At 48.2% G+C, this 17,351-nt stretch overlaps 7 protein-coding genes across 7 annotated transcripts; 3 read left to right on the forward strand and 4 right to left on the reverse strand.

Annotated features, from left to right (window-relative positions):
• Positions 1 to 83: 83 nt before the first annotated feature.
• EV420DRAFT_193576 (uncharacterized protein) lies at positions 84 to 3,532 on the forward strand. Its single transcript, XM_060481152.1, has 12 exons — positions 84 to 479; positions 535 to 621; positions 675 to 822; positions 874 to 1,082; positions 1,137 to 1,375; positions 1,424 to 1,654; positions 1,705 to 2,173; positions 2,224 to 2,334; positions 2,384 to 2,961; positions 3,018 to 3,101; positions 3,154 to 3,172; positions 3,224 to 3,532. Exons 1-12 carry the CDS (start codon positions 230 to 232, stop codon positions 3,316 to 3,318), a joined length of 2,520 nt encoding a protein of 839 aa, XP_060333211.1. The 5' UTR covers positions 84 to 229; the 3' UTR covers positions 3,319 to 3,532.
• Positions 3,371 to 4,881, reverse strand: EV420DRAFT_193608 (uncharacterized protein). Its single transcript, XM_060481153.1, has 4 exons — positions 4,489 to 4,881; positions 4,297 to 4,440; positions 3,603 to 4,247; positions 3,371 to 3,547 (listed from the first exon to the last, which is right to left on the reverse strand). Exons 1-4 carry the CDS (start codon positions 4,717 to 4,719, stop codon positions 3,500 to 3,502), a joined length of 1,068 nt encoding a protein of 355 aa, XP_060333212.1. The 5' UTR covers positions 4,720 to 4,881; the 3' UTR covers positions 3,371 to 3,499.
• On the forward strand, positions 4,505 to 5,893 carry EV420DRAFT_193557 (uncharacterized protein). The gene is made up of 6 exons (XM_060481151.1): positions 4,505 to 4,868; positions 4,923 to 5,077; positions 5,128 to 5,236; positions 5,291 to 5,320; positions 5,374 to 5,448; positions 5,500 to 5,893. The coding sequence occupies exons 1-6, from the start codon at positions 4,770 to 4,772 to the stop codon at positions 5,773 to 5,775; spliced, it is 744 nt and encodes a 247-aa protein (XP_060333213.1). The 5' UTR covers positions 4,505 to 4,769; the 3' UTR covers positions 5,776 to 5,893.
• Positions 5,818 to 8,167, reverse strand: EV420DRAFT_1531519 (uncharacterized protein). Its single transcript, XM_060472666.1, has 5 exons — positions 7,733 to 8,167; positions 7,535 to 7,679; positions 6,628 to 7,483; positions 6,075 to 6,566; positions 5,818 to 6,025 (listed from the first exon to the last, which is right to left on the reverse strand). The coding sequence occupies exons 1-5, from the start codon at positions 8,040 to 8,042 to the stop codon at positions 5,849 to 5,851; spliced, it is 1,980 nt and encodes a 659-aa protein (XP_060333214.1). The 5' UTR covers positions 8,043 to 8,167; the 3' UTR covers positions 5,818 to 5,848.
• Positions 8,168 to 9,643: 1,476 nt separating this feature from the next.
• On the forward strand, positions 9,644 to 13,692 carry EV420DRAFT_1531529 (uncharacterized protein). Its single transcript, XM_060472667.1, has 8 exons — positions 9,644 to 9,999; positions 10,051 to 10,296; positions 10,349 to 10,548; positions 10,598 to 10,698; positions 10,752 to 11,896; positions 11,955 to 13,285; positions 13,332 to 13,373; positions 13,430 to 13,692. Exons 1-8 carry the CDS (start codon positions 9,665 to 9,667, stop codon positions 13,519 to 13,521), a joined length of 3,492 nt encoding a protein of 1,163 aa, XP_060333215.1. The 5' UTR covers positions 9,644 to 9,664; the 3' UTR covers positions 13,522 to 13,692.
• Positions 13,693 to 15,472, reverse strand: EV420DRAFT_1331775 (Rad9-domain-containing protein; the record flags this gene model as incomplete). Its single annotated transcript, XM_060468817.1, has 7 exons — positions 15,392 to 15,472; positions 15,119 to 15,342; positions 14,922 to 15,066; positions 14,640 to 14,870; positions 14,481 to 14,587; positions 13,777 to 14,433; positions 13,693 to 13,719 (listed from the first exon to the last, which is right to left on the reverse strand). The coding sequence occupies exons 1-7, from the start codon at positions 15,423 to 15,425 to the stop codon at positions 13,693 to 13,695; spliced, it is 1,425 nt and encodes a 474-aa protein (XP_060333216.1). The 5' UTR covers positions 15,426 to 15,472.
• A 5-nt stretch (positions 15,473 to 15,477) lies between these two features.
• Positions 15,478 to 17,307, reverse strand: EV420DRAFT_1762604 (glycoside hydrolase; the record flags this gene model as incomplete). Its single annotated transcript, XM_060480707.1, has 13 exons — positions 15,478 to 15,918; positions 15,973 to 15,982; positions 16,031 to 16,106; positions 16,153 to 16,253; positions 16,305 to 16,336; positions 16,386 to 16,473; positions 16,525 to 16,560; positions 16,615 to 16,637; positions 16,693 to 16,730; positions 16,781 to 16,884; positions 16,942 to 17,072; positions 17,130 to 17,218; positions 17,283 to 17,307. 13 exons carry the CDS (start codon positions 17,305 to 17,307, stop codon positions 15,544 to 15,546), a joined length of 1,128 nt encoding a protein of 375 aa, XP_060333217.1. The 3' UTR covers positions 15,478 to 15,543.
• Positions 17,308 to 17,351: the final 44 nt, after the last annotated feature.

Here is a 17,351-nt window from a genome sequence, read left to right on the forward strand (position 1 = left end):
AAGGTTAGACGTCACGTTTCAGTTGTTGTCCAGGGTACGGAAGCAATAAACAAAGTGAATACAAAGGACTTGTCAATGTTAAAACGTTAACCAAAAGACCAGTGCACAAAAGAGAGTTGCTAGGCGAAGATCATTGGCCACTTCCGAGTCAGGGGCGAAACACGAGCAAACAGTAATACAAAACTCTAATTTCAAGTGTTGCTTCTGTGCCCTTTACCTTCACGTAGATATGCCACCCAAAACGAAATCTGCCAAGGTCACGACCGCCAAAACTTCTGCCTCACGAGATCTGGTATCTCTGGGTCCGAGGCATCTCACAGAGAGGCGCGGAAAACGCGGCGAAGATGGTCTTGCCAAGGAGAGACCTACCACTACTCGAGCCCTAGTTCTGCGGAACGGGAAAAATGGCGCGAGAGGAACCGGGGAAGTGATGGTCACATCGAGGTTGACTGGAAGGGAGAAGCTGGATTTACTCGCTGGTATGTCTATGCATATTGGCCTGTGCGCACCGCGCGTCTCATCATGTGAATCTAGAGGACCTCATAAAAAGATCCAAACAAGCAGTGATGACCCCGTTCAGATTAGAGACATGCCTCAAGATCGCAGAGTCCCAGTTCAGTAGTACGTTCTTGTTCTCATCAAATGGCATCGTGTTAGTTGATCTATATTAATAGGCTATTTGGATGATATCACCAATCTCAAGGATCCCGACCTGTTCCACTCACTTATTGAAGCAGAACTGAAGGCTCGTACCCTTACGAAAAAGAAACCAGAGGAAGCGATGAGGGATCCGGCGTTCATTGCTTCGACTATTGCTATCAGGTGAGTTCGCAATTTGCTAGTGTTCACGTCAATACCTACGTCATTCCATAGAATACACAATGCTTACTTGCTTGCTTCTGCCTGGAAAATTGTCGCGGATAATTTATTTGACTTACAACTCGCTGGTGTCACGGATGACACGATTGTCTACAAACTACACGACGAAGAATTTCGATCGCAATATTTGGTCTTGTACGACATGGTCAATATCATTGTTAAGCTTTGCCAGGACAAGTTCTCAGTGCTCGCAGCTACTTCGCGTATGTTTCACTTGATGTGTTCCGTGTAGACGACACACTCAGCATCTATTACAGCTCATTATGCCCGTTACTTCAAGGAGAAGGATGGCACTACTGAGACTGAGTTTGATCGATCCGGGTTGAGAGATGCTTGTCGTTCATTCCTCGACTCTATCATAATTGAGTTGTGCTTTCGAGAAGCACCGTATCCGAAGGCAATTCTGTACCAGATTCTACACGATGCCGTTGAAGAAGCCCCCAAAGAGGCCAAACGATTCCCTCAGTCCATGTGGGACTCCGCGGGGGACCTTTCAGTATGTCACCTATATCGAAATCTGCTGCTGTCTTGACATATTTATCAGGAAATAGTGCGACTCCAAGATATGCTCGAAGCGCCTTTGCTTGGCCCGAATGAGGACACTTGGAGGAGCACAAACCGCAAGGCACCCAAGGCATACATGCAATGGGCAAACGCTGAAATCATGTCTGACAAGGCTTCGGATAAGTGGGAAACGTTGGAGCCTCTTGTCCACCCTCTTGCTAAGCTACAGAACCCCACTGCACTAAGGAATGTGTGGAAGCAAATTCAACAGGCATGTGTATCTGGTTGCGCTTACTGTCTCCCACCTGACTTTCGAATTAGAATTATATGTTGGTGTGCAACAAAGATCCTGACGGTATTTGGGGATTAACCGATGCACTCTCAAAGTCCACCCCGTCGTGGCACTCGTACCATCACCTATCCAATATCGCGGAGGAATCAGATGAGGAATCAGACAGGATGCCTAAGCTGGCCGGCTCAAGGAAGAAAATGTTAGCCATTACGGACGGTGCAGAAAGTGATGATTCCATGCCTCCGCTTCAGGACGTTTCTGAGTCTGATGAGTCCGACTCGGATTGGAGTGAGACGGATGAGGATGACGACGAGGACGAGGATGACGAGAGTGATTATGACACTGACGAAGAGGATGAAATGCGGGAGATGCTTCGGGAGGCGATGGACACCGCTGTTGAGGCAGAATTCTTCACTGATGGGCTCGAGTCAGAAAATCCGTTCAACCAGGAGGATCGTAAGGGCAATCCCTTCTTGAAGCTTCTTGGCTCTCTGCGTGGTAGGTTTCTTCTGCCACTCGCGTACTGCCTAAAGTAACCGGACATTCAGGTCGCATGTTCAATAACAGCCCGAAGCTTTCCTCCCGTAGCAAACCAGCGACCAAAACGGCACCCAAAGCCAAAGGAGCTTCTCACGTTCCCACTGCTGCTCCCACGAAGGGTAAGATTTTAGATATCTCTTGGATCTCTTTCCTAATCCACGCTGCCAGCACCGAACCATAAAACTACAGTGGAGGAAGTGGAGGACGAAGATGATATCGTCCAAGGTGCTAGCAGCAAAAAGAAAAAGAAGAAGCCTAAGAAGAAAAAGAAGCCAGCTGCGACCGAACCCGTGTCTCCGGAGCTGCCAGCTGCACCTGCAGCTGCACCCGCACCCGCACCCGTTCCTAGCGCACCATCGCCTCCAGCAGCCAAACAGAAGCCCCAACCACCTCCCGCCAAACCGAGGGCCAACCCGGTGGCGAGCTCGGTGCATATGTCGACCACTTCAATACCACCCGTAGAACCAACGGTGGCTCAATCTGGTCATTCCTATGCTCAAAATCTGGACGTGAAAACCAAAGTCAAGTCCAGGTCTGACCAGCCTTCCTTGTTTGCTAAAGGCGTCTTAGGACGTCTAGGAGTTGGCAGAGACAAGTCGAAGGAGGAGCCCGAGTCGAAAGCGACAAGGCGCAACTGGTTTGCCTCGATGCACCGAAAGACAAAGGACTATCTGCACCAGATACTGAATACTTCCGAGGACGTGACTAAAGGCAGCGCCGGCATGAAGTGGGATACATTCGTCAAGGTAGGACAGATTCTAGAATCCACCTCTTTTGCAGCGCTTCACTCACTTCTTTCTAGGTCATGAAAGATATGGGCTTCACTTATGTCCCTAGCACAGCGGGATCTAGTGTTCGGTTTGATCCTCCAGATGCTCGTGACAGGGTACGCGGCGTAGAAACTGTTACTTGCATCATTAACTGACATGTCTATGTAGTCCATCAGCTTCCACAAACGTGAGGCGATTCTTTGTGTTTCGATGCCTGGTATTGACTCGCATTTTACAGCGCATCCAGATTCCTTCATTCATCCGAAGATGCTAAAGGAATTCAGCAAGAAATTAAAGAAATACTATGGCTGGGTCCCCGAAGACCTGAATTGATGCTGTGTCTTTTCTTGTTACTGACTCCCTTGCTTGAATAAGACCATGTACTCACTAACACGTTCGATCCGTTGAGACGAACGCTGTATTGTTTCTTTTGCCATGGTTCCGCCCAAGTACGGTGTTATATATAGAAAATTAACGCGGGATTGTATGTACATACAATCTATTATATTTTTAGTCATCCCATGTAGCTCTTAACCTTCCACATTGTCGACAAGGTCGTCAGCTGAGCATTGCTAGTATCAGCACTGATTTATGCTAAAAATGCGAGAGAAACCTGCCAGATGCGAGAAACCATCTTCGTGTATTATATCGCTAACCAAATGTTCCAAGTCGGATCGTGGAAGACCGTATAGTTGCGTTGTTTCGCGGAGAGATGAAAGAACAGCATCCTTGATAGCAGTATTTGAAGTCGACTGGGAAGCAGCAGGCTCCATGATTGATGCGGATGTGGGAACGATAGACGCATGGGATGCGCTGTTCAGGGATGACTGCGACTCAGCCGGTTTCGGAGCGGGCGGTGTGCTTGTTGGTAGAGGAGAACTAGTGCTGTTGAGCACGATAGGCGGTAGCAGCGACGGAAAACCCGGAGACGAAGATAGAGTATGTAACGGGATATCTTGGCCAGATTGAGGAACTTCTTGGCGAGGAATTTCAGTTTGGGAAGCAGCAAAGGTCAAATCAGGGTTGTTGAATACAGGCACAGTAGGATATTGACGAAGATAAGGAGTTTGAGACGATGTAATTGAACCGAGAGGAAGCGTCGGTCGAAGAGTGCTAGAATGTTGAAGAGGTGCGAGAGAAGGTTCCACAGGAGCACGGGTAGGAGCAGCGTTAGCTTTGCAAGGACAGACAGTTCGAATTGCATTGATGAATTGAGAGACTGAAGCAGTAGAGATGAACGTTATCTGAAAGCGCCGGTAAGTCTTGTAAAGGTGTCAGTAATGATGCAAGTCTGGTTCGATGAAAATTTACCGGATTGGCAGAGTATTCTCGGGGATGAAGATAGCGAATGCCAACGACCAAGTCTCGATAGACAGCTTTGAGAGGAAGGCCCTGTGATTGCCTCTGATGCTGGCGAAATGGAAGGGAAGAAAAGGAGAGTAGATCAAGGTCTTCCTACAGAATATTGAACAACGGCCGTGAATATATTTTTGAGATACGTACAAACAAGACTTGGTTTCCGGCAGTGGTATCCATTGGGTCGCCATTGTCCATTGTCCAGATGATACGGAGCCTCACAGATTCGAGATCTCCTCCAGACGCGTTTTTCGCATCAAGTACGAGCCGAATAGTCGGATTGGTAAAATGCTGCCATTCTGAGCCAGTCGAAGTGGGGTAGGACCGGGAATATTTCTGAAGGGTAAAGGTCGAGGTTGCGGTCGTTGAGGTAGACATGAGCGCAGTTGTTTATCCTTGTTGCCGCTCTTCTTACCTTCTCCCCTTCCATGGCGTCGCCAAAATGGCCTCCAAGACTTATGAAAACCGTCATGAAATCCTACCGTGTTCGAATACCCAAGTATGATATGCCAATACGGCTACGTCCTGTATGTCTATTTCGCTCTCGTTCGCATCATATCTTTGACGCACGCACACGTCAGTATTTCTTTGTCTTTACGTGTATCATCATGGTATCACTTGCTTTGCTTGGATTCACCAACTTCTCGAGAGCATTGCCTTTGAACGATAAATTATTGCATTTCCTTTGCTTTTGCATAGCGACGGGCGTTTTCTACTTTATCTTTGATGTCGAAGAGTAGGTCACGTTTCGTCAATATCTACTTCCTGTCTCTAATCATCTCCTAGAGATGCAAGGCGCATATGGTTCTGGAGGCATTCGGGACTGATTTTCACAGCTATTGTGTGTTTCTTTTGTGGCGGAATCCTTAGTGAAGTTGTCCAATCTCTGCTACCCGTAAGTTTGCTACCGGAGTTAGCGGTATGGACGTAATGACAATTCGGGTTTCAGTACAAGGAGTTCCAGCTTGGAGATGTTGTCGTATGTTCATATTGTGCCTTATATTATCGGTGTTTTTCGACCTCATTATCCAGGCCAATCTACTCGGTTCTTCCCTCGGACTCTGGTCGGCGTATTACATGGAAAAGTACTACCGCCATCGAAGAGAGGTCCGCGGCGTGTTTCATTGTAGTTTCAACCTAACGAATTTCATCTGGCAGATCGCCCGTTTGTATCGTCCTCTCGATACGGAACCTCTGTCAGACGAGGACGACGAAGACCCGCTGAGAGGGACCCAGCTCCTTCCGACCCATAATGCCCAGACCACCAAAGGAAGCAAGCCAACGGCACGTATGACGGATGTTTGGGATGAGCAAGAGGAGCTATTTGGGATCGGAGATGACAGTGATGATGATGAACAACCTTCACGAGGGACTGGCGCTGGCGCTCAACCGGGAAATACAGTTGTCCCAAAAATACTTGTCACGCCCTCATAGCCATCTATCGAATGTATGGGTAAATTATTGGTTCTTGGATGGACCCCACAATTAATTGTAATTGGCACAACAGTTATAGATTATCTTTGGATCGGGAATCTATGGTTTTTAGGTCGCTTGACAGTTTAGCTACTTCTTCAGCAACTTCGCTGATTTCTTGGTTTCTCTTTCCAATCAGGGTGCTCAATCCACTACAGCCCTTGTCTGCAACCACCACCACCTTCTCCAACATAGTGTCATCCAAAGTTTTCTAATCGACTGTGGTTAGCGATTGACGGCTTATTTTGGGTGGGACGTACTTTCAAGTCCCTCTCCAGACCGTCAACCACTCGGTGCCAGTCTTCCCACCAACGCTGCTTTGCCTTTTCCCAATGCCCGACACCCCAGCGCACACCGAGAAGAGCTACTAGAGCACCAGCACCCATAGCTGTCCCGGCATCTACTCCTAGGAATCCGATAACACTTTCGCTACCGCCAACCAGCCAGTTAGGCCAACCAGCCCAGCCTATACCAACACCAGCGACGATGGAACCGCCCATACCAAGTACAACATGCTGTCCGGCGAGGTGTAGTCTGGCCGTGGGATACTGTACTAATTGAGCACGTCGGATGGCCAGGGGTCCTACCAAAGCGTCCGGCGTAAGCGGGTAAGATGACGATGATCGTATTTGAAGCAGAGTATTATGCAAAACCGAAGAATGGAGAGAACTATTACTCTTCGGGAATAACGCAAACATTGCGTCGGAGAACATCTGCTGTGTGTGGGAAAGACGCCCGGCATGATAAATGAGCTATGGGAAGGATTTTCGGTTCGACTCATGAATTGAAGCTGGCACATCCACGAGTGCTTACCTTTGTTTCGAGACTTCTTCCTGACCGCCCCACTGCGGCCGAGACGGTTGTCGTGATCTCATCCACCCTGGGAACCATTCTCCACCACGGTAGTCTGTCCATTTCCGAGGAAATTTCTTTCTGAGCAACTCTAGTGATCTCATCTTCGGTGGACGTAGTTACACCGAAGACCTCCCCGGAGGCCTTGATCCGCTCTTCCTCAATCCGCTCTCGCAGCGTACTGACTTGAACAAAAAGCGCATCTGACTTGGTTCTTTCCAACCGTATGTGCTCATTGGTGATAGCGAGAACACCACGGATTTGGGACAAACAAGTCTGGGTCCGCAAGGCAGCCGATATATCTGCGGAAGACGTTTTCCCAGTCGCAGACAGAATTCTCTTGATGGTATGTGTCAATGTCGAAGTCCCGGATCCGATAAATCCATCTTGGTATCTCTGTATGGCTGATGGAGCCTTTGGATTCCCCCTCAAGGCGTCTAGGGCGGATAAGGCTCGTGAGGGGTCAACAAATACGGCATTTATTGCGGTGTCATCGCCGAGATAACGCTGATAAAGGCAAGCAGGGTCGGGAACAGAAGAAGACGTGTAAGTGAATACAAAGATGGTGTGGGGATTAGTTAGGAATAATTTGTTGGTCAAGACGTCTCTTGGCGAGGTGGTGAATGGGTTGCAAACAATGATGGGAATATCAGCTTGTAGAAAAGCCCGCAGATGTTGCTCGTTGCCTGAAAGTGGCTTAGGCTGAGAAGTGTCGATGTATGGTAACTCCTGTATCTGTATACGCGTGGGGTATTGTTGGAAATAGGATGACTGGCAAGGGAAGAGGTGGGATTCACGCGCCGCAGGGTCTCCACTCCTATATCAAAGTCTTGGTCACAATGGCATGGGTAAATTGATCTTGACATACAGAATGGTGAGACTTGTTTGACTAGGAGGCACGTCGTTCCATCTCTGTGCAATGAGATCATTTCTTGATGCATCGGACGCGAATGGCTCTTGTAAGAGACCAGTAACAAGATCCCTTGCTCCAGACCATTGATCAAGCTCCAGCACTGAACGAAGGTATTGGCGTATGGAGGCAGATGTGAAGAGGAGAGATACTGACCCGTGACCGTTAGAGGGACATCCTTGACATTTGAAACAAGATTGTCGTAGGCGTCAGATAGAACGTCGTTCCATAGACGCAATGATTGTTCGAACGGTATGCTTTCTGATGTCGACGATGGTAGAACTCGGGGCAAGAGCTCCGTAGTCTTGTGCAAGAGCGTCAAGATGGAACTACGACTGGTGGACGTGTCCAACGAAGGAATAGTCGAGAAGAGACGGGCATTGAGACGGATCCTGGAATATCGACAAATTGAACAGCTAACTGAATATGCTTTGATTGGCGTTGCAGCAATGCGGCATGATTGCATGGAGAGACGGAACAGGCACTTTGAAGGAAACCGGATTGGATTGGCAGTATTTGGCGACACCGTCTGGACGACACAGGCCAATGACAAACTCAGGGATGACTCCCAGTCAAAAGTCTGTAGGCCTAGGTTAACATCCACAGGTACGAGTCGATTCGTAGACATCTGTGGGTATGTAGAGAGATCTGTGGAGTAATGAACTTGCTTAACCCAGACTCATAACCTTGATCCAACTTGGCAAAAAATTGTTTACAAGTGCGCTTGAAAATTTCCCGGGCACCTGTGTTGAAATCGTTGAGAGGTAGTACACAGCCCGCAGACGTGCTCTCAGGTGGCGCGGCACAGTAATCCGAATAGCAAGGCGTCGGCTAATTCCGAATGTCCCTCTCCCTCTTACCGTCGTGACTGCCGCCATCCAATACCTTGTTAGTCGCGACCACTGGCTGCTCCCCTGCCATTACTTCTGGATCATGTCGCTCGTCTCGTTGATTCCTTGTAGGCGCTGCTTTGACCATATTCACGATACCGGTACCTCGTATTACACTGCTGAAAACCTGCAAACGCGTTCGGCGCGTCAAAATCGGACTACAGACTCGGAAGGGTACCCACAAGACCGCATATAGCCAGGTTTTTCTGCTTGGAAGAGACAGTGATGAGCGTAGTGGGTGTTGTCTTTGTCCTGGGCAAAGGTACGCCAGGTGGCCAGTAACCTTCGCCTTGTTGCCGTCTGACGCTTTTTACAGCTTGGCATGCTGAGAACCATCTGTACTGGTGCTATACATACCCCAAGACCATGATGTCTCCACGTCTTCCCCTTCCATGAAAGTCTCCCCGCCTGGCTCACGGATTTTACTAGGAATGTTCGTGCACCCGCAAGGCCGATGTATTTGACACCTACTACGACTCTCACAGCAAGCCAAGGTGAAGGCACTGAAGAAGGTACGCCATGTGTAGTCCCTCGTTTGGCTTTGCACTGAGTACCATCTGATACTAGAATCAATTAACGGCACAGACTTAGAACGGGACGCGGGAAGCGACAAGGCAGCCGATCAAGCGGGAATGTATGCAGGGTTATGTAGATATCTAGGCATGTATAGATATTCATCGATATCAATATATGGCTATCTACAGACGTCCATTACTGCCTACGAAGTAAACATAGAATGGGCCATTCTTAGCTGCTGACAGGTACCCATAGATTTATCGACTGATATATGTGGTAATCGACTCGTGTCCGCAGACTTTTGACTGGGGATGACTACTCTAAAGCTACCTAAAGTTTACTCGGATTGTTAGTACGAGTCCGCCGTTCTGTACGGGCCTGCAGATGGCACTAAATGGCATTAACCGGGTCTATGAGGTTCCTGATTTACGCTCACTGTATACGACCACCCGTATGAATGACCTTAGCACCGCAAATTGTCTCACTAACAAGAACATGGACATGATAAGGACAGCCGAATTATTGAATTGAACAGCGTCATTTACTCAATTCTCTGCTATCAAGTTATCTTGGTGCACTATCAGCGCCATAGCAGCCCTGAATGTGGGAGTGTCCAGGGTCCGATACAAGTCCGATGCAACATTTCTTTCAAACTCCGAGTGGAGGACCCGGTTAAGTGGACATGAAATCAGGCAATCCCAGGAGGTCAACCGGTCTGGCCTCTATTCCGCCTCAAACCCGCCCTCTCTCTCTCGCCACCATGTCGTCGTTGTCCTCTACGACAACACAGAATGGCTCCCGTTCACCTTCACCCCATACCCCAGATTCTTCTGACTCCTTGGAACACGTCGCTCACCACGAGCTCACCCTTTCTTCCTGGTACAATACCGAGCACGACAAGTCTGCATATCTGCAGTCTCTTTGGGAGACAGATCCTATCTTTCAGACGCAGCCAAAGTGCGAAGACGACAATATGCTACAGCTCGATGATCTCATTGAAAGCCACGCGTACGACGAGTATGTCGGTTTCACACGTTTTCGTGTTTTATTGCTTATCCGACTGTCCAGCTCTCCGGCTCTCAGTGTCGAGTCGCCATTTTCCATCATATCACCTACCTCGCCTATGGGCGCCGTCGTGGAGCGCCCTGCTCCCTTGCTAGTTCAATCTATGCATACAGCTCCACCTGCTTTGACAATGCCCAACTCCATGTCTGTGACAAAACCCATTCCTCCTCCAGCTTCTGTACCGCGGCGACAAGATTTTCTGCTGATGAACCACAAAGTCGTCCATCCTCCAAGGGAATCTTGTGTCAAGTAAGTTCTCTTATCAGTCCGAGTCATGGTTCCTAAATCTCATCTACCTTAGTCTGCCTATCATGTTTCCCAGTATACCGGAGGGTGGAACCAAGTCTCGCGTTGAAACTCAAGTACGAGTTACCGTGGACTTGGCTGATCCAAGTTCTTCTTCTGACCCATATAAATACGATCGCGTTGGCTCATGGAAGTGGTTAAAATTACCACAAGGAACGGCTACGAAGAGGCGGACGCGAAAACAGGGGAAAATAGGTTGGGTCCTTTCACTGGTCATAAGGCTTTTTGTTTGATTCTGCTGCAGATCCCGACCCGCAAGATATTCTTCATCTCAGCGTCAGTATAACTTGCGCGTCACCGCCCCATAATACGGTGCTCAGTTGTTCTAGTTGTCGCGCTCGTGAGGTACCGCGATACTTTTCTTTATGCAAGACTATATTCTCATTATCCTTATCCAGGCCAAACGAGTTGCAAAAAAACTAGCTGCTCGAGTACGCCCCGCACGATCCGATTCTGACTCCGGCGAAAGTCCCAACAATACCCCTACCAGGAACGGACAACGCGAGGATACTAGCAGCATAATCCAATTCAATTGCTCGGAGGTCATCGATTTTTCCACCGGCTCTGTCGTCCTTCCATTGCGTATCACTTGCTATTGCCGCCACCATCGTGAAAAGGTTGGATTCAATGTCCATTTTACAATGATGGATCACACCGGTCGCATTGTTGGGACAGGGTCGTCGCGCCCTATCATGATTACGGATGACCACAAGACGTCGTCTAGCAAGCATAGCGACCTCGCTTCGACATTTACGACGCGTGATTATGAATGGGCGCAGTTTGGACCAGCTCATGTCGATTCGTCTATCGAGAGTCGCGCCCCTTCGAAGCGTAAGAAAGACACGCCGTCAAATACCACCGGGACGAAAAAGCGTGCTAAACCATATGATCCTGCCTCGAAGCCGAGCAGGGTTAGTGGAGAAATTCCCGCATCGAGCGAACCTTCCCCCTCCCCATCACATGCAACGCTCCCATCCACCAGGTCGCCAACTCCTCTGGATCCTCCACTGTCGTCCCTACCACCACAACTACAGTATTCATCTTTCGAGTCAGAATCTTCGCCTGATGGATTAATGACCCCAGCGGAACATAATCTTGATATAGCCATGTCTTCAGCCACCACTGAGAGTGACTTTTCTGTCCCTTCTCCAGTCTCTCTTCCCGTGACACCTCCTGCTCTAGTTATGCCTGCACATCCTAATCCCATGCCTTTTATGTTCTTTGATCCATCTCAGCCAGCTCCCCCTCTGGCACTACCTACAATCCATCGTCTCGTACCGAACGCTGGGCCGACACACGGTGGTATTGAAGTTACCATCCTGGGAGCCAACTTTCATCCTTCCATCACTCTGAACTGCATTTTTGGGGAGGTCGCGGCTAGTTCGACACAGCGGTGGAGTGATAATACCCTGGTCTGTGTGCTGCCCCCAAGAGCTACTGCTGGTGTAGTTGCCGTCTGGTTTGAAGGGTTCCCCAAATTAGAGGAACATAGCAATGCGCCTCCGCCGCTATTCACATATTCAGACGAGTCCGATAGGGCCTTGTGAGTACACTCCTCGATTTCATTCTATCCAACGGATGTCTGATACAGTCTACTGCAGAATGGAACTAGCTTTACAGGTAGTTGGTCTGAAGATGACTGGAAAGATTGAGGAGGCCAAGAACGTTGCCATGCGTATCGTTGGAAATGCTGGTGATCCATCAGACTCTCAAAATGGATCAAATATGACTGGTGCGATGCAACTTGCCCCTTCCTTAACCCGGGACCTGCGACCTCTTCTGCTTATCCGCGCCGGTGAAAACGAGGATTTCCAAAGCCTCATAATCGATTTCCTCTCTATTCTCGATGCACCGGTTGAATCTTCCGAGCAAGCAATATCAACTGAAGCCGCTATCTCACACCAGAGCCCCAGCGGACAAACATTGCTCCATCTTGCCGCGTTTCTTAGCTTTCCTTCCCTCGTCCGGTTTTTGGTAGATCATGGAGCAGACCTGGATATGCGCGATCGAAATGGATATACTCCCCTTCATTTTGCTGCCTCTATGGGTAGCAAAGAATGTGTTCGATATCTTCTGGACGCGGGTGCAGACACGGAAATTGTGAATGCGTTAGGAAAGACTGCCGGGGAGATTGCCATGGACGGCATGTTTGCAGATTCACAGGGTATCAATGATGGACTCGATTCAGGTATTGAAAGCGAGGAAGATGAAGAAGCCGAATGGGGTGATGCTGAGGAGGATGCCGATGCTATTATTCGAAGACGGGCCCGGCGCTATGGAAATCGCAGACGGCCACGGCACTCCGATACTCCTCGAAGAGACAAGGATAACATCACGGACCACCTTTCTAGACCTCCCTCTCCCTCTCCGAAGTCCGAAAAGGCCATTTTGGCTAATGTGGACGAGAAACAATATTCTTCGTTCACTGACCTCATCCAGAAGACAATCGCTCAACTTCCTGGTTCTCCTCAGTTACCTAACCTTCACATTCCTGGCATGCCTGCGGTTCCATGGGGTGTTCTTCCGCAACTCCCGATGGTGTTTCCCGTTGTTGTCCCTTTACTACCGGCCTTCCTTAGCGGAGACAATACAAACCGTGACGGTCTGGACGACGATCAAACCGATGGGTCCTTGAAGGGCAAATTTGCTGGGGCAAAAGCTGCATATGAACTGCGTGCAACGTGGGAAAGATGGCTTGCAAATGGGGCCCCCATCAAAGACAGTGAACCGCCTCCGATGTATACGCCTAGAGCCACGGAGGCCGGTCCATCGCATGCTCCATCGTCGACTGTGTCTGAATCTCTCGCAGAGACTGAAGCCCCACGACCCGAAGGACGATCTTCCTCAAGAATATACAACTACGAGATGATACCTGTTACGGAGCAGGAAGTGGATGCGTATACGTATGAACCCAAAACGCAACCCAAGAAACGTGAGTGTTCAGATATCAATGACGGTATGTCTAACAAAATATACAGAGGACCGAATGCTTTTACTTTTCTGGCTACCCATCTTGATCAGTACGTTGATTTCTATTTCATCTCGTGGATAGGTAAATTGACCACTTTTCGCGCAGTTTCTCTTATTTGGGCTTGTCACAATGGCCTTCGGTTTGCACTCGGCGCTTTACGAGGAGTTGTACCATTGAAATCTGGAATGCGTACCTGATGTATCAGGACTGATCTACTATTATTTGCTCATGCGACATTTTTTTTGTCACTTGCCTTTCGTTGAAAGTTTTTATTTTATTTGGTTGCTCTAAATTATGCAGTTTCACTAGAAAAAGAAGTGTATGTCATAGATAATCGGAATGCAAATTTTCCTTCACCATCCAAAGTCTTAATCGTCGAAGAGAGGTTGGAATGCCTGCGAAAGATTTGCATCAGCCTAGTGTTTCTGGTAGCCAATGAAAAGTATGCATACTTTTGACTCCTCCAGGTGGTAAGATTGCGTTGGTCCAAAGGATGGTTCCTCCATCATGCCCGAGCTACCTGGATCATTTGCCAAGTCGATGGGCCGCTCGCCCGTCTCCAGGTCGAGCATGCTTTCATCAGCGTCACCATCAAGCATCATGTTCACTTCCTCTGCAGTCATCTGGTCGAGGCCTAATCCAGACACATCCTCCGCTTCATTGTGGGTGATCTGAGATGATGATGGGAAGAAAAGGGGCTCGCGTGGTTGTGGAGAAGGCGGCGGTGGCATCAACTCAGCCGCGGGATCTTCAGGGTGAGCTTGGGGGAACGAGGAAGGAGGTGCGAGACTTGGTTGAGGTATAGAAGATTGCGCAGGAGTCACATTCCGTGATTTTGACACGGAAGCAGGAGGAACCGACTGGCGGACGGCTTTCATGGGTTTCTTGAATCGTTTCTCATCTTCATTGTCTTCTTCGTGCTCGCGTTTGTGCCTATTAATGAGCACTTGCTGGGATTGACTGCTAGGCATGCCCTGTACTTGGCTAGTTGATATGACGAACAGAGCCGTGAAACTGTCCCCGTCAACATCTATGAATAGAGGCGCTGCTGGATCTGTAAATCGTATATCCATAGTGACTGATAATGAGTCAGTGAATGCAATGGTGGCCTTGGAACGTCAACCTTCTGACTACTTACAAAAGCAGGCGTGCTTACATTGAATTCGCGAAGGTGAAAAGCAATGACGGTGGGCGCAGCATATAGATTATAGACATCGAACTCTTCCGAACTTATTGACAGCTCTGTCGAAAGCTGAGATTTTCCTGAGAGTATTTTGAGTGCCCTTATGCGCGAGTAAGGGAAAGAAGCTTGTACCCTTGGAGTCAACAGATGATTCCAAACTCTTCACTTCGACCTCATGTTGTCCAAAGTTCCAGATGAGCTGAGGATCAGATTTTCCGTTCTTGGTGGATGTAAAATGTTCAATCATGTCCCTGATAGCTCTTGGTCCTATTGTTAACAACGATTCCGTCGAATTATCTGGAATACCCGGAGCCATTAAGGATGTAGGTGTGGAGAGCAGCAGTCTATGTGTCTTTATAACGCCTAAAAGTGAGATGTAAAATGGATAACAAGATATGAACTAGATGAACCTACCATGTCTGCAATGTAAGCATACAATCAGCCTACTTTCAAGACCATCCTGAGCTTCATCGTCCGTGTTACCACCTTCTACGATAGACAGTTCACACTTCTCGACAGTTTTTTCGACAGTTCTGTGCTTGAGTATAGATAAAAGTAACTTGGAACTATCAGTGAGAACTGTGGCAGATAGTGAAGACTGATGTACACACCTTGGTAAGAAGTTGACCAGTAACTTGCGTAACTTCTTCGATGTCATCTGCCAATGAATCCAAGGAGCCAATTTTGTATTTTTGGAAGAACTGGCTCTCGTATTTGAACCGACAGTAGGCAGATTTGGACGAGTTTGTAGCAGACAAGGAGAGGCATTCCGGCGTAGCGTTCAGAGTTAGTTCGTCGCCATATCTTGAGATGCAAGTCAAGGCCTTAGTGAAAGCTGAAGATGTTTATGAAATCGAAAATTCTGTCACGGGCAAAATGCTTACGTTTGAGTGCCGCAGCGTCTAAGGTGGCCTGCATATCGCGTCGCGGACTCGCGGTTCGGGTTGATCGTAGAGAGGATCGCGTCACGTTACGTCAGAGCATATTCAAAAAACACGTGTTTACACTAGGGGTAAAAGAATCCTAAATCTAATAGTTACGCGGCCGTGATACGGTATGCTACTGTATCATGCGCCTGTACATTAACAGAGAAACTCGAAGATGTTGAGTAGGTCCCGGATAAATCTGTGCCCGACCACATATCATGCATCTTCCATGTCCCTGCCTGCCCTAGCTCCGGAACATTCGAAAACGTGAACGTTTTAGTCGCTGTACTCGAAGATGTATTGATTATGAAAACGTGCGCGCCTGCGGACGAAGTTCCAGAGTAGTATTCGGGGGGCGAAGTTGTTGGTGCTCCAGTGTAGGCTGTGAATGGATAAGCCGAGGAGCCGTTAGTGATATCCTGATGGAAAGCAATAAGCTCTACGCTCTTTATCAATGCCACTTGAGTATCGTCAAGTTTGCTCAACTGTAGAAACCTGATATCGGGAATTATTTCGTGCAGTTAGAAAGGTTTACTCACGTCTGTACCACTACGAACAAGTTAGCATTTAGTCAATAATAAGGGAGTAGAAGGGTACAGGATAATAGGGCTTTTCAAAAATGCCCAGGCCGCAAAGTGAGTGCGCTGCTCTTGAGTGGTGAGGGCTCCATTTCCTGTGAAACAGTAAGTCTACCTCTCACCAAAATTATCAATCCATACCTATCTCCATCATGTCCATATCGTTGTGAGCATAAAAACCAATTGACGACAAATGAGCAGCATTAGTAGCGATTATTGAAGTGATATACGACCAGGAGGCGCTGGCAAAGACACATCAGTTCCTTGGTTTGATTACGACGGCACGAAATCACCTAGAATCACCGGACATTCTCCATGAATGTCCCTGAAAGGTGTAAATACTATGCGGTATACTACACCATGATGATGCTTACCACACGCGCTCCCCAATCCCATACATTGGCATTTCCCCAATTACACAAGGCAAACTGTATCGGGCGAGACTGCTGCGCTAATGCACCACTTTGTCATTGTTAGTGTAGCGGAAGACAACACAATTGGGATTAACCCTACCCCATTTGACGATATCTGACAGCAGTATTTGAGTTACTAGCGGTAGAGATCAAAATAGAGGTTTTATCAAGTCAAGATACGGCAACGTACTACCAATCATTGCCTTCAGGTTGCTGAAAGGTGATGTGAGTAAGCGCATGAAATCTTTAACAGAATTTGTGCACTTACCCAGCTGTCACTCCAATTTCCTGGGACATTACAGTTATCTGTGCATCCATCAGTTTGCAGAACGTGGAGTACGAATGAAGATATCGACCGTATTTCAAGTAATCGATGCCCCACTCGCTGAAAGTTGCTGCGTCAATAGCCTCCATACCCAGGGAGCCTGGAAAGCCAGAACACGTAGCAGTTCCAGCGTCGCTAGAGAATAATTGAATGGTTGATAAGCTGTGGAAGCTGAAGTCATGTAATACATACCCATATATACCAATTTTCAATCCAAGAGCGTGAACCTGGTCAGCAACACTGCTGATTCCGTTCGGGAACTTGGTAGAGTCAGGGATAATCTTCTGGGTAGTGATGTTGCGCGTTGTCTTAGACCAGCAATCCTTGGAAACAATACAAGCATAAGCAACTGTTCATGAGGAAGAAGACCAGGCTCGTACATCAATGTTGATGTACTCATAGCCAACTTCCGCGAGACCTAAGTCGATAACCGAGTTCGCGGCTGCTAGAACCTTTGTTTCGCTTATATCTGAAGAAGAATCGACGAAAATGTAGAAGAGGCAGGCATAATAAGATATTTACCACATCCATACGCATTCCAGGTGTTCCAGCTAGCATGGTAAGTTTTGATCACATCGTAGGCATTTTAACCAGTAGATAGG

The sequence above is a fragment of the Desarmillaria tabescens genome (assembly GCF_030435595.1).
Source record: "Desarmillaria tabescens strain CCBAS 213 chromosome Unknown EV420scaffold_11, whole genome shotgun sequence".
Classification (NCBI taxonomy): Eukaryota; Fungi; Basidiomycota; class Agaricomycetes; order Agaricales; family Physalacriaceae; genus Desarmillaria; species Desarmillaria tabescens.

Coding starts and splice junctions, on each gene's coding strand:
- EV420DRAFT_193576 (XM_060481152.1), top strand. CDS start 230: ATGCCACCCAAAACGAAATCTGCCAAGGTCACGACCGCCAAAACTTCT. Junction 622..674: donor CGCAGAGTCCCAGTTCAGTA/GTACGTTCTTGT, acceptor CTATATTAATAG/GCTATTTGGATGATATCACC. Junction 2,335..2,383: donor CACTGCTGCTCCCACGAAGG/GTAAGATTTTAG, acceptor CCACGCTGCCAG/CACCGAACCATAAAACTACA.
- EV420DRAFT_193608 (XM_060481153.1), bottom strand. CDS start 4,719: ATGTCTACCTCAACGACCGCAACCTCGACCTTTACCCTTCAGAAATAT. Junction 4,248..4,296: donor GAGAATACTCTGCCAATCCG/GTAAATTTTCAT, acceptor CACCTTTACAAG/ACTTACCGGCGCTTTCAGAT. Junction 3,548..3,602: donor AAGATGGTTTCTCGCATCTG/GCAGGTTTCTCT, acceptor AGCAATGCTCAG/CTGACGACCTTGTCGACAAT.
- EV420DRAFT_193557 (XM_060481151.1), top strand. CDS start 4,770: ATGGCGTCGCCAAAATGGCCTCCAAGACTTATGAAAACCGTCATGAAA. Junction 5,321..5,373: donor TCCAGCTTGGAGATGTTGTC/GTATGTTCATAT, acceptor CTCATTATCCAG/GCCAATCTACTCGGTTCTTC. Junction 5,449..5,499: donor ACTACCGCCATCGAAGAGAG/GTCCGCGGCGTG, acceptor TTCATCTGGCAG/ATCGCCCGTTTGTATCGTCC.
- EV420DRAFT_1531519 (XM_060472666.1), bottom strand. CDS start 8,042: ATGCAATCATGCCGCATTGCTGCAACGCCAATCAAAGCATATTCAGTT. Junction 7,680..7,732: donor TGTCCCTCTAACGGTCACGG/GTCAGTATCTCT, acceptor ACCTTCGTTCAG/TGCTGGAGCTTGATCAATGG. Junction 6,567..6,627: donor GAAGAAGTCTCGAAACAAAG/GTAAGCACTCGT, acceptor TCCTTCCCATAG/CTCATTTATCATGCCGGGCG.
- EV420DRAFT_1531529 (XM_060472667.1), top strand. CDS start 9,665: ATGAAATCAGGCAATCCCAGGAGGTCAACCGGTCTGGCCTCTATTCCG. Junction 10,000..10,050: donor GAAAGCCACGCGTACGACGA/GTATGTCGGTTT, acceptor CCGACTGTCCAG/CTCTCCGGCTCTCAGTGTCG. Junction 13,286..13,331: donor CAAAACGCAACCCAAGAAAC/GTGAGTGTTCAG, acceptor CAAAATATACAG/AGGACCGAATGCTTTTACTT.